Consider the following 14373-nt stretch of genomic DNA (forward strand, 5'->3'; position numbering starts at 1 on the left):
GAGACTACAATAACGTTAAAAATATCATAAAATGTTATTTATATCAGGATTCATTTGTTACCCCATATGACAATCATTCATATTTCTTGACAGATATAAACCTCTGCTTAACACATTAGTATCATAAATATTACCAGATATAACACTGTAATTTAATATCTACCAAATGTATTTTAAAATATTACTCAGTTTAAAACTTTGGATTTTAACCAGATGTGTTTCCAGAAAATGATTCAGGTCAGATGCTTTTTTTCTTTTCCCTTTTCTGTGCGCGCGCGTTCAAAGCGGAGCGTTCCTATGTGATTTATTGTGCCATGACTGTGTGCCCCGAACCTAAAACAGCACCACGATACTTCATCCTTGAGGCTTACACACCTGCAGTCCAAACTAACAAGAGAAAACATCTACATGGCACGGCAGGAGCCTTTGAAATGTCTTTTTGCAGTTGCCTGGACACAGAACAGACTGGTAGAACAGGGAGGCAGCGGAGAAAGGGTGAAGACAGGAACTCCAGCCTCTTTCATCTAGAAAGGGGGGACCATGGAGAGATTAGAGGAAAGGATTTTGATTAGATCACTGGAATGTGAAATGATGCTTCCCAGGATTAAAATCCTATTTTAGAGCTACCAAACCGGTTACGGCGTTACTCGGAATTCGGAGGCTCGCGCAGCTCCATCCCTGCTCCGTCCCCGGCTCTCGCTCCGAGCACCCCACACCCTCTCCCCGGAGCAGGGGGGACCCCAGCCGGGCACCCCAATCCTCTCCAGCATCATCGCAGCAAGGAGCTGCCTTCCCTCCAAGCATGGCACTTCTGGGGGAGAAGGAGTTTCCTTCTCCAAGGGCATCCCTGGGTCCAGCCCCATGGCAGTGGCGTGGAGGCTCTTGGATTTCAGTCTCATTGGGCCCCCAGTTTAGATCACCACGTCGAGGTCTGACATTTTCATAACCAAATGCCATTAGTTTTATTCCCAGCACAGCCAACCAACCATCTGAAGGTCTGTAGTCGTCGGGCTGATCATTACGTGGAACCCATTAACATAAAACCCGCCATCGCAATTAGTATCTTTGTAAGCAGCAGCCTCAGCAAAAAGTGGAAATGGAGGCTGAAATGATGGTGCTCTTCCAAAGGAGGCCGGCAGCAGATTGGGAAATAATCTGTGGCAATTGCTCTGCCGCTGTCTCTGCTGTAACTTCTCCAAAGACAGGCAGAGCCATTTCCAAGCAGGCAGCCCACGGGCTTGAGCGAGCACTAAATTCGCTCGGTGATCAAATACAATTCTAGGAAAAAATCTACAATCGTTCACTTCGGGGGGAAGAGATATTTTCCTTTTACAGATGAAGGGCAAAACAGCGAAAGTAGCTGTATTTGGAAAAATATTGTGCAGCTTATTGATTCCAGAGGGGACAGGTACAGACCGTGGGTTTTGCCCGTTTCCCAGTAAAACCAGGGAATGCTTTCGAGAGGGGCAAGGTATCTGCAGGCTGAGTGTGTACACTGGTTTGTTTTGTTAGGAGATGAGCCTGCTAAAATGTTCTGTGCTTTTCAGGAAGGGAACAAGGAAAATATTCGTATTTATAGCAACATTATTGTTTAGAACAAAATAAGTTATTTCATCCTTTTAATCTCCGTTTCTATGGATATCCTGCGCGGGGCTGGGATCTGATTTTCCAACCTCCGTGCGATCCGTCTCCCCTCGGCAGCGGCCGGCGGCACCGGCCCTGGCAGGGAGCGCCTGTCCGCGCTGAAGAAATCCCGTTCCAGGCGCTCCCGGACCGCCCCGGACACCGGGAACCCGCTGCCCTCGATGCACTTTTTCATTGTTGTTTCCCCTAAACTCTCCGCACTCGGCTAATTTTAGCCCCGCGGCTCCCCGAGAGCGCTCCCCCCCCCCCTCGCCGCCGCTCCGGGCACCATTTGCCGGGCGATGCGCTGCCATGAAGCCGCACCGCGCCCGCGGGCGCTCCGCACCCCTCCCGCACCGCGCGGCTGTCCCCGCGCCGGCCCGGCCCGGCATCCCCGCCGCGCCGGGCCGCGTCCGTCCCCCCCCGGAGCGCCGTAACCCCGCGCACCTCCCCGCACCGCCGTGTCCCCGCGTTCCCCCGCCCCGCACCGCCGTGTCCCCGCATCCCCCGGCCCGGCGCGGCCCCGCTCCGCGCGCGCGTCCCCGCGTCCCCATCGGCGTGTCCCGCGTCCTCTCCTGGCGCGGGGTCCCCGCGGGCGCGCGCCGGGGGCGTCGTGAACGCGCGGCGCCCCTTCCACCCCCCCCACCACCCCCCCACCGCGAGCGCGCGGGCTGAGTCCGTGTTCCGGGCGGGCTCCAGGCCGGGATTTGGGCGCTCCCTGCCCGCCTCCCTCCCCCTTGCCCCCCCGCCCCTCCTCCCCCCTCCCGCCGGCTCCCTCCCTCTCTCCCTCCCTCCCTCCCTCCCCCTCCCTCCCGGCTCCTGAACTCCAGCCCCTCTCTCTCTATCAGCCGCTCACTCTGTCTCAATATGTCTCAAGATGGCGGCCAATGTGGGATCGATGTTTCAATATTGGAAGCGCTTTGATTTACAGCAGCTGCAGGTCAGGCTCCCCCGCTCGCCGCACCGGCCGGGCCGCGCCGCCGGACCCCCCCCCTCCCTCCCTTCTCCGCCTTCCCTCGGGCCCGGCCTCCCCCTCCTCCTCCCGCTGCCGGCCCGCGCCGCCTAAAGGGAACCCCCCGCTCCGCCCGGCCGCGGCGCTCCGCTCCCTCCGCCCCCCCCGCCATCGATCACCGGCCCCATCGGAAATTGATCCTCTTTGTTCAATTCATCGATCAGCCCAAGATGGCGCCGGAGCCGCCGCTGCCGGGGCTGCCGCCGCTTCGCCCGCTCCGTCCCGGGCTGCTCTTTCCCCGCTCCGCGCTCCCCCCCGGCGGCGGGGCCGTGCGGGGCCGGCGGGCGCGGCGGGACTCCCGGCGGCCGCCGCTCATCCCCCGCCCGCCTCCTCCCTCTCCCTCCCCGCCGCCTGCCCCCTTCCCGCCGCCGCGTCCCCGCCGCTTTTCCCCCGCCGGGAGCCGGGGAAAGTTTACCGAGTGCTGGGACTTTGTGTGGGGGCGCCGGGCGGGCTGGCGGTGCAGGCGCGGAGCGGCGGGGGCTGGGGGCGCTGTGGTGCCGGGCGGGCGCTCCCCGCCGCCGCCGCGGGGTGCCGGCCCTCGCTCCGCTCTGCTCCGCTCCGCTCCGCTCCGCCGGGCGCGGGGCTCCGGCCGCCGCCCTGCCACCGCCGCGGGCACCGCGGGAGGCGACGCGGGGAGAACCCGCCGGCTGGGAGGGAGGGAGGGAGGGAAGAAGGGGGAGCGGGCGGCGGAGGGTCCCGCGAGGTGGGAAGGGGCGAGCGCCCGGTGCGCGGAGAGGGGAGCTCGGGAGGGCAGCGGCAGCGCCGGGCGCGGGGAGGGGCGCGGGGGCGTCCCGGCCGGCGGGGGAGCATCGCGGCGCATCTCCCCGCGGCGGCGGGAGGGCACGTTACATAATTCACGGGCTCTCCAGCCTCTCCTGCTGTCCAGGATCTGACAGATGAGCGGAATATTGATGCTTTACTGTGCTGGCTCGGGAGAGCCCAGAAGTGCCGTTTCCTGCGAGGGAAAGTCCTCGCAGGCCGGCCTCCCTTCCCCCTGCCCCGGGGGATCATCCCCGGGGGAATCGCGGCCCCACGGTTTAATTGAGTTGCCGGGCTACAGATAAGGCCGGGGCGGGCCGGGGGGGTTGTCAGGCGCTCTATCGGTGCTGCTCCCGCCGTGAATGGGATTGCAACACGCGTGTCTCCCAGTTGATTGGCGCAGGAAGGCGCTGCCCTGCCTCTCCAAAGCCGCCGCTGCCTCCCGTTTAAATAAATTGGCTCGAAAGCCGGCGGCTGCCCACCCTGGCCCCCGTGGAGGCGGCGTTGGAGCCGGCCGGAGGCTGCGGCAGGCGGAGGGATGGTGCGCTGATGCTGGGCAGAGCCGCATTCCCGCTGGAGGTGAGGGGATGCTGCCGGGGGGCCGGCAGCGGGACCCGGCTCCTGCCGCCCTCCCTTCCCCTCGGCCGGGCGTGCGGGAGCGATGCTGAAACTCCCAGCCCAGCAGCCCCCGAAAAGGGAAGTGCTGCGTGGGATCGGTGCTGGGAGGCCGGTCCCTTCCGACTTTCAGGTGCATTAGGAGGTGGGGTAAAGTAGCGTTTTGTTTCCAGGGTTCTCTGCCGTCTTCCAACGCCCCTTTCGCGTTTTATTGTTTCTTTTAAAGGTTTTGGATTAAGGTAGACTTGGCTGAACTTTGCTAACTTGAAAGGGTTCTTAATAGTGACCCGGAATACCTACAGGAATACAGAGAATGAGATCCAGATGTAGAATTGTATAAAATAAAAATGGATTAAATTAAGATGTAGTTAAACAGGGTCTGACATCTCTAATTGTGGACTTTTGCTTTTGCCTCTGTGTACGTGTGGCTGTACTTGCCTAGCATAGGAAAATAAACGCTCCGAACATCGCTGCCGTGGCGTCACATTTAACGGTGAACAAGTCTAAATATTGCCTATAAAAATAAAGCCTTCAGAAATGCTTATTGATTAAAACATATTATGCTAAAGTATCTATCATGTAAATTAAATTCTAAAATGTAATGAACACAGCCAAATGGCATTTTGATAGATTGTTCTATTCTGTTTTTAGTAGAAAAATAGCTCACTTTTATAATAATTTAATTTCTGTGCATACTGTAAAACCTGTTGTGGAGTATCGCCGTGCAAACCTTAATCTCGTTTTTGCAGACTAAATGTGACAGTCTGACTTGAACAGCTTGTAGCTTCTCCTTTGAAGCGTTCTGGTAACGCCAGCTTAGAGTTGTTTGAACAATATTCATTACCTGCTTCTGAGGACTGGTGATTATTTATCCGTGCTGCGGATTGAGGCTGTTCACCTGTTGGCAGGTTCACCAGGCAGGCTGGGAGCAGCGCAGAGTTTGTTAACTTTGCATACACTGTGTCTGCAGCCTGGAGTGACCCAGGAGGGAGCGAGCACCTTCCTCCTCATGCAGAATAGTTAATTTGTTTCAAATTAGCTTCTTTTTTTTTTTTTTTTTTTTAACCCACCCACCTGCACGAAGAGGTAGTGTAATATTTACTGCCACTTGCAGATGAAGCAATGTGCTTTTAAAACCATCGTTCCCGGGGATGAAGTTCAGTCCCACAGAACTGTCCATGCCTCCCTCCTTCCCCGTCCTTCACTCGCACTGACGTATTTCGAGCGTGGAATTGTAGAAAATAAAAATACTTCCGTGTACGCTCTGTTCCAGCATGAAAGCCTGGAAGATTTATGCTTAACACAATTCCACCTGAGCCCTGTGAACTCCAGCTCGCGTAGCTCAGGGTGTGAGGGCTTTGAAGCTCTCTGTGCATGAGAAAGGCGTGAGGAGCTGGGACTGGGCAGTCCCGGATCGCTGGCAGCGAGCGCCGCGTACCCGGCTGCTCCCAACTTCCTCTTCCACCTTCTGTTAGAAGGAGACATTTAACTGTTGATGAGCTTCGACCTGCCTTGTAATATTAAGCAGCAGGTTTCTCCAGATTGTATCAATATTAATTAAAAACAGAGCCAGGAACACTTTAGGGTCTGACTTTTTAAATTATTTATTTCCTTTCGCAAAATAACCCCTTGTTTATAGGGAAGGATGTTTCAAGTGTTGGAGACAGGATTAAATAATTCAGAACTTGGATTAAAGAACAAAAAGGTCTGTTCACAAATGGAATATGAGATGCAAAAATGGCAGCTTCCTACAGGTATCAAACGGGGCTCTTCACTGGAGACTGTACCTGCGAGGCACTCAGCTGAACATTAACCCTTTTCTACAGTAAAGGCTGGCATGATTCCTAAAGAAACTGTGGGATCGGCGTGGCATTGCTGCCTCAGTTTGCTGTGTGGTGGTAGATGAACCCATGTTTAATGGGGGAGAGAGCTGCAGTGCTCAGAGTAAACAGACCCTCACAAACAGCGAGTCTCCTGGCAGTAAACGCAGATGAAATCACTGGAGAAATGCTGCTGCCCTCGAGTTAAAGCTGCGCGTCCCGTTTGGGAGCAGTTGTGTGATTGGAATCAGCTCAGCAGCGTGAAGGTAACCTGCTGTTCCATGGCCCTGGTTTGTTTGTAGTTTTTGGTGTCACCATCACCTTCGCTCTAAAAACAACCTTTTGCTGGAGAAGAGGAAAAGGAGCGTCGTGTTCCCGTGGGCACAGCATGCAGCTCTCCTTGACAGCTTGCTTAATATTTCTAAATGTGTGTGTATATATCAATATCAGAGGAGGCAGCTGGTCTTTCTGACCACCAGGAGTAAGTCTAGCTTGAGCCACAGCTCTGAGCTGCATCTGAGGACATATGGAAGAAGTTAATAGCCTTTGAAAACTTCTCCTATCTGTAGTTATTTTGACAATAAACACAAGTTCTCAAAATGTCATTGTAGCTTTTTAGGACAGGCTCACATTCTGGTGAAAAGTACAGTTTCTTATTGCTTTTGAGCAGAACTGCAGAACTCATTACCATCAAGCTGGGGAGTGAAAATCTAAAGGCAAATCTTGCTAATGTGTTTGTTTTTTAAAATCTCATCCTGGTATTGCATCATATATGATTAAAATAAGGATGGAGTATTAGTTCTGTGCAGGCTGTGACTAATTGTTTAAGGTAAACCACTGATTTTACAAAATCTGTAACAAAATCTGGAAAAACTAAGTTGTAATGAATAGCTTTATATACTGAAGTATTTCTGTTACTGAATTAGAAACAGGTGGAGTTGTTGGCATCTTTTAGTTGGGTCTGATGGTACCAGAGCACAAGCTGATCTGTGAAGGAATTCATATTCATCAGAAGTGGAATTAGTGACCAGGTCTGTGTGTTTAATTTCGTGTATCCGTGTGGGTCATTGTAGAATTGTTTCTGTCCTAAAAGTAGTCGTTAGGAGGTTTTCTGTTTACAGCAGTAGCTGAACGTGCATGTGGAAAAGAACCTCCAGCTGCCGTACCCACGTTTCTGTTCCTCTCACCTGCTCGGAGAGGGGAGGTGGAAGCAGCTGGGTGTTCCTGCTGGAAGATGCAATAGAGAGAAGGGAGGAATGGCGAAGCCGGGGCACTGCTGCCAAGATACTCCGAGAGCAGTCTCTGCTCCCCTGCAGCAGGAAACCTTTGGCAGCTTGGGATGATGTCCCTGGACACCCACCACACGTGACGCACCAGAAGAAAGGCCCTTGATTTACTTCTGGTGCAAGAACTTGTCTTTCATAGGATTCCTTGAGTCCTGTTCCTTGGGGATAAATCTCTGAGAGCTTTTCTCTCCCTTGTTCTAGTCCTGCAATGAAATAATGCCCATCAGAAATGTGGCGGAGTCAGTGCGTGCTTCGGTCACTCTGCTCTAGTGCCAAGTCTGTGGTTAATTGGATGATGTATTGAGAAGTGCAGTAGGGAGGATTTGGGGGTATGGTAATGGTTGGGAGTTTTCTGAAAAAAAAAAACCAAACAAACATGCACTGGTTGGCTGTGTCTAACAATACCAAATAAGTAATGGGTGAAGCATTTGCTAGAGAAGAAATTACATGCAGTCTGAAATTCCAGTGAACAGTTATTCTTTATTTGCAAGCTGATTTGTAATGCAAAAAGTGGATGTAGAAAAATGCATAATCCAGAGCTTCAGTTTGATCACACTGAGGTGGAGAATAAAGGCAGTTTATTTATTGGGTAGAGAACAGACATGTATGTGGATGACTGGTATTTTTTAAGGTACAAGCAGGCAGTGTGCACTGCCTTGTAGTCTTTCTATGTAAGCAGGGTGGTAAGTTCCCATCTCGTGTATCCACGTTTTTCCTGCACATGTGCTTGGTTCTTTCCCATATCCTTTGTGGGAAGGCCCTGAAAATGCAATGTGACCTGTATTGGGAATATAGTGACAATAGTCCTCTACGCAGGAATGGGAGAGTGGGGAGAAAGACGTGAGGATGAGAGGGGGAAAGCTGAAACGGGATTGTTTGCAGAAGACAAGGAGTGTTGGCTGAAGAGACTTGTACTGGAGTGCTCACACATGGAGTTGAGTGTACCACGAAAAATGAGAGAAACTTGGACCTCAGAAATAGTAAGAAATAGTGTCCTTAAATTAGTGAACATAAGATAAATCCTGCTCGTTTTGTGACATATGTTCTCAGCTTGTTTTTGTTGTCTGTGGTTCAACAAGGCAAATCAGTGATTTCTGCCTTTATTGGCAGTTATAATGAAGAAAATAGAGGCTATTGCACTGCTTGGATTGTGAAGAACGTGGAATGCAGACAGATTGTTGGATGTTAAGTTTTTATAAAAGATTAAACCCAGTTGGGTGTAGGTTATTTGATGTAGCAAAGGTCTCCACTGCTGTCCAACAGTACTTGGATTTCCAAGAAAGCACTAGGCAGTAAGGAATTTGCAGCAGATCCACCGCTGTACCCTGGTTACGCTTCTGTCTCCAGCAAGACACTGCAGTTCTTACTGCGCTGTCCCTCCTGTGATTTGGCAGAGTTAAACATTTACCCTGAATAAAGGTAATTTTTGGTATGAAGGTGCTAAAGCTGGGAGGTTCCCGACAGCTCCTGCGCGTGTGTTACGGCAGGCAGCGGTTTGAAGCTGGAGCCTGTCACATGAATGTCTAACAGCTTTTTGCCTCCCTGGCAATTCACTTGCCCCCTTGCCTTGCAATAATTCGACTCCTTTGTTGGCAGTTGGGGTAATAAGGAAGTTTCTGTGGGGGCTGGAGCTGTGCTGCCTTTCCCTGGGAGCAGGGAGGGCAGCTGGGGTGGTGCTCATCTTCCTCCCGTGGCTCATGGACCCCAGTGATCTGCCCTGGGAAGACGGAGGTGAAGATTACTCAGTTTTGAAAGGCTGAAAAGCAGATGCACAGAAGTATTTTAAGCTGCTGTGTTTAGATGCTTTGAATTCCCCCATATCTTTGTGTCTCTGGTTGTGAGCACTTTGAGGCACGTACGGATGTAGGCCATGGCTGTCTCGGAGGCTTTTCACGGGAGTTCATACATCAGAGCTGAGCAGATCCTGTGGCTCTGCTCTTTTGTGTGGAAATGTACCTTAGTGAATGAGCAAACCTGGAGACTGCAGCATCTGGAGTGCCAGCACAACCTTTCTGTGAATGATGTGATATTTAGGCTAAAATATGGGTAAATGGCAGCACAAATTCCATAGGAACGTGAGCATTCCTCTTGCTGAATCCAGCTGATTTTGTGTAGGTGGGCCCAGGTGTGCGCTGCACACGGGTATTCAGGTGAGACCAAACCGTGATCTGATTCCTGCAAACATTTTATCGCATCCCTTGAGCTGTGGAGGTGGGATGGCCCAGTGCTGCTGCTCTATCACGTCACCGTGGGATTGCTTTTATGGGCTTGGGGAGGGTGTGTGCAGGATCAGTTCTGACACATTGCAGAGGTCTTTCCTTGCTGAGAAATGTTGGCTTCTGTCTGTGGCTCACGTGTGACGAGCTGAGGGCAGCGTTGTTAGAGGGAAGTAAAAATAAAAGCAAGTAGCGTGGGGGAAATGACACTGCTTAAAGGAGTGGAGGGGATAGAGGGAAGTGCTGAAGAAAGGAAGGAGGTAAGGAGTGAGCATAAACCTAGGACTTGGAAATGAAACTTCTTGCAGTACGGTTGGGAGGAGAGAGCTTATTTTAGCCTCTATATAAATACTGGGCAGTGCGCAGGGCACTGTGGTGGGTCTCCCAACAAATGCCTGGCTGTAGTGTTGTCACCAAATCCACCTCACCTGCACTTGCTCACCTTCCGAAAGGATCACCTGGGGTTTGCCTGCAGGCTTGCCTTGTGGGAACATCCCAGGAAGATTTGTCCATGAGATACTGAGGTGATGGTGTGATCAGAGTGCACTGGCAGGTTTTTAGTGTTGCCCTGTGACAATCATGGTTTGTGTTTCCTGGTGGCTTTCTATCCACCTGTGTGGTATTTTCAGGTATTGTGAATAGGAGAAGCATTCTCATTGTTCTTACTGAAAAATAAAGGAGGGGGCAAAAACCCCAGGGAATTGCATAGCTTTTGACCTTTTTTTTTCCTTTTTTAAATGAAGTCTCAGACTCGGTGTATCTTAGATGGCAAAAGCTTGTATGTTTTGAGTGGAAATGCTCTGGCTTATTCCTGTAGAAACAAAACTGCAAAGGCAAAAGGGAATGTTGCAGGTGGTGAGATGCAGTGGAAGTTTGATGGGTTAAGCTTTGCTCCTTCTGCTCTCACTGGTATCTCTGCTAAGTGTTTGTGGTTTCATGGTGTTGTTGAGCCAATATTTTGAAGAAAACGAAAGATTTCTCTTACCGAGGCTGAGCTGAAGCTGGTCAGTATCAGCCCATCAAAGATGTCTGGATGTGAGCACTCGCTTTGGGCAGTGGTGCTGACACCCAGAGCCTTGAACTGCTTCAGGTTCAGTGTGAGCACAGTCAGGAGGTGGCAGTGACTCTCAAATGAGTCGGGAGTTGCAGTCTCACCGTCAGGAGCTGCCCCATCCCCATTCCTGAACATGTCCCTTGCCTCCACTGCTTTGCTTCTCCATCTGGGAAACACTGATAATGCTCCCAGCCCTTCTTTGAGATACAAGATTGTGAGTTAGCAGTTACTGTTGTGTTTTGCTGCTACTTAATTCTGCCTGGTGGATAAACAAGACTCAGTGGTTACATTTTCTGCACCTTCCTTCTCAGTATTTTAAATGGCTCAGTCAGAGAACGTGCTGATTTGTTGGTGCTTTTCAGGCTGTTGCTGAAAACCATTTCTACAGAAATGAATGTGAAAAAAGAACCGAGCTGTTGGTTGTCCTAAAAGAATATTGAGAATGATTGGTACTAAATCACTGGAAAAAATGTTTCTTGCCCTTGGTTATAAAGTTTTAATCTAGAGTTACTCATACGTAGATACGCTCTTACTTTTAAACATACCTCCCTGTTGTTTGGTGTAATGTACAATTTATCAAGTTTCCCTTCAGATTTCTCTGTATATTGAAGGCTGTTTAAAATTTACATTATAGGCAGCCAGCGAAATGAATGTTGAATTAAAAATTCAGCAGTTTGTGGTTGCATCAGTTCAAGCTTCAGCCCAAGGTTTGAAACAGCTCCCTGTTCCAGCAGGACAGGCCAGCCCCTGCCAGGCAGGGGCAAGGAGGATCTTCTATCCCAAGCCATGTTCTGGTGGTTTTAAGGACAGTAACTGGGAGCCTTTGAGCCCCCTGGATGGCCAGAGAGAGGAGAGAGAGGAGATGTGCAGAGCAGTTCTTTTGTGAGGTGCTGGACCTGTACTTGAAGGCTGAAATTCATTTTTCACCAAAGGCATAGCGTGAGGTAGCTTGAAACCTTTTCTTACATCAACTTTTCTCTTTTGTCCAAATTACCCAGGCTTTGTAGTGTATCAGCAGCCTGCTGGGGCTGTCAGTGGGGTTGGAGGATTGCTTTATTGGTGCTGCTTGTGCCATCAGGAATATCCATCTCCTGCTCGCGTCCTGCTCCACACCGGGGCCGCACTCTGGCTCCCTGAGCTTGGCAAAGGTGGATAAACTTTATCCTTGTTTAGCACAGCACCCAGTGAGCGTTGTGCTGAATTCTTAGCACGTGTGTGGTCAGAGTTTCTGGCTGAGCTTGGCTGAAGGAGCTGCCCTTTCTAGCCCAGGCCAGGGTTAAGTTGTGAGCAAAGATGAATCTCTCCATCCTAATCTAGCGGTCTCTTGTCTTTGCTTTTATCTCATGTTTCTAATCAACTCCATTCATATTCTTGTTATTTCATTGATGTGACACACAAATGTTGTCACAGTAGCTCAATAAAATTTATATTTGTGTCTTGTCTGTAATTATTTTTTATTTTATTTTTATTGGGCGTTTACACATTTTATTGCATGTTCACGTCAAAGTAAATTTGTATCATGTTGTCACTTAAAGATGTTTGCTTCATTTTCATCCATAAATAAAATGTACCCTTTGTCTAGGATCTGAAGCACGAGAATGTTAATTTTGTCAGTGAACTACATGTCTGTTTTTCTGTTGCAGATCTGTGTGTGTTAATATTGATAGAACTCGGCTTTGGTTTGGTATGTCTGGCATGAGCGTAGTTGCTTTTCTAATATTAATTGTGGGGATGGGATAATATTAAACATTTAAAAACAAGGAGCCAGTAGTCTTGCAATTGATTTTCTGTGGAGAGACTTCTGTGCTGAGTTGTTTACACATAGTTTCTTTTAGGTGAGTGCAAGTGTTTCATGGATTTAAAAAATACAGTTGAGTGCACTGGTTTCTCCCCCCTCCCCGTCTTCCAGCTCCGCCCTGCCTCTTTCAGGAGCTCTAGTTTTCTTTTGCTTATAGGTTTCTGCACATTTTCTTTGGCATGAAGTGTTGCTTTCGAAATTCTTGGGATGCTGGAAAAAGGCAGCTTGCTAATATTGTGTCCTCAGCTCATCTCTCTGCCTCTGTTCACAACACATTTGTCTGTTTTCCTAGGCAAATGTACTTTATACTCCTAATTACTACTTGAAACTCAGAATCTCTCTTTTTCATTCCTTCCAAAAGTGAGGGGATACTTGTGGCCATGTAGGGGTGAGCTCAGGGGGTGCTGTGCTCTTGTTCCCCAGGTTGAAGCAGACAAGTAAGGAGGGAAGAATTGGTCTACAGGCATTTATTCTGTCCTTTGTAAGAATTTTAGTTTTGTACTTTCCCGATCCTGCGAGACTCTGGGTGCCGTCAGTGTTACTGACAGTCCTTCACCCCTGCAGGACTGAGGATTAATTCCCTAGTTAAGGTCAGGATTTGAATCGAACTGTCTTACTAAGCCATGCTCTCAGTTTTCTGTCCAAAACTTGGTTTGCTGTTTCCATGCTCATGAGGACGAGGTGGTTTCACATTTTCTTTTAAGTGCAGGCAGAGTTTTGGTCAGTCCCATGGCTGGAAAGTTTTATTGTAAAAGCTGAGTTCTTCAGTACAACTTGTGATACACATTTTTTTCTCTTTGTGAGGCCTTTGCTGTGCTCCAGGCCGTCAGCTGCTGAGACCAGAACTGTGTGGGATTTTTGTCTTGGAGTGATGTGTTAAATACAGCACAAATGATTAAAACATCACACACACTGTGCTGTGATCAGCTTGGTTTAGATGATAAATTAAAATCTGTTAGCATCTGAGATGTTCTGGCATATCCTGAGAATAGTTAGTTCTTTAATATGCCAAGCTAAGTAAAACTTGATTAGTGTCACTATCTGGGATTTTCTGTCCTGTAAATAGAACTTGAAGTCTAAAACTGGAGCTGTGAAAACCTACTTTAACTGGGATTAGGAGAAGAATTTAATAGTTCAGATTGATTTCAGGATCTTAGAAAGTGGTCACTGTGCCCCAGAGCTGTTATACGTGCCATCTTCTTAAAGATTAACTTCACTGCAAGGGCTAAAAAGTTACTTTGGGGCTGCAGCACTCTCTGCTTGGCCATCCAGCGCAGTGTGCTGGGGTTGGAAAGGTGCTTTCTGTGCTTGGCTGCTGCTGCCTGTGTGCCAAAGGTTGTTGTGTCTCCAGGTCCTGCCTTTGTGCTCCTGATACATGGCAGGATCCTCTGACTGGTGAAAGGCGATGGCAGGAATTGGGGTTAGAGCTTTCTTCTGCCAGTGGGAAAGGTCCTGATAGCGGGAGATGATGGCTCTGTGGGATAGTTTTCATTTTTTGGGAGCACTTTGAGGTGGATGAGATGGGAGCTGGCGAGCCGGTGGGAGTGGCTGGTGTGGGAGAGCACAGCCACTGCTGCTGGGCTGGGATCCAGTGCTCCTGCCTGGCTTCCAGGGATGTCATGGCAAACTGCACTCACACTTCACAGTGTTTTGTGCCCTATTTATTTGCTGTAATCACTTTACCAACCGGTTATGAAGTTAATTTCAGTGATAAGAAATATTCATTCCATATCTAGTTGCCTTTTTTTTTTTTTTAAAAGTTGTTGGTTGGCAGCAGCCCCTTTGTACGGTGTCTTGATTGTCAGCTCTTCATTATAAATTTACTTTCTAAATGCTGACTTAAGGCCTGACACTTTGTTTGTTTAACTGTCAGTTACACTACTTGGGAGACCTAATAAAAGCCTCTCAGATCTTCCTATTGAATTAGGCCACCCTTTACCACCCCAGTGACTGAAGTAAAACAACTGCAAGAGTCTCTTTTCCCTGTCTATCCCATTTTTGCTGGAACCCTGCTTCGGGTGTCTTCTGATCCTGTCCTCGCTGTGACAGTCGTTCTCTGGTAAAAGGTCACTGTAGTGTTTTAATTGGATTTTTCAGCTGCAAGGAATATAAAAATATAAGTTTATTAATAGAGTGGCTTTGATCTTGAAGGATTCCAAAACATTTGCTGCATTGCACGTACAGGGATGG

At 49.5% G+C, this 14373-nt stretch overlaps 1 protein-coding gene across 6 annotated transcripts in view; it reads left to right on the forward strand.

Moving 5' to 3' along the window:
- The first annotated feature begins 2436 nt into the window (after nt 1–2436).
- Nucleotides 2437–14373, forward strand: part of CUX1 (cut like homeobox 1) — a 268820-nt gene continuing 256883 nt past the window's right edge. For all 6 annotated transcript variants that reach the window (XM_066202184.1, XM_066202180.1, XM_066202181.1 and 3 more), the window contains exon 1: nt 2437–2563. In XM_066202184.1, coding sequence (XP_066058281.1) covers nt 2501–2563 — 63 coding nt within the window. In that variant the 5' untranslated portion in view covers nt 2437–2500. The remainder of the gene's footprint in view (nt 2564–14373) is intronic.

The sequence above is a fragment of the Chamaea fasciata genome, unplaced genomic scaffold (assembly GCF_029207755.1).
Source record: "Chamaea fasciata isolate MVZ Bird 193981 ecotype frontalis unplaced genomic scaffold, bChaFas1.0.hap1 SCAF_21, whole genome shotgun sequence".
Classification (NCBI taxonomy): domain Eukaryota; kingdom Metazoa; phylum Chordata; class Aves; order Passeriformes; family Sylviidae; genus Chamaea; species Chamaea fasciata.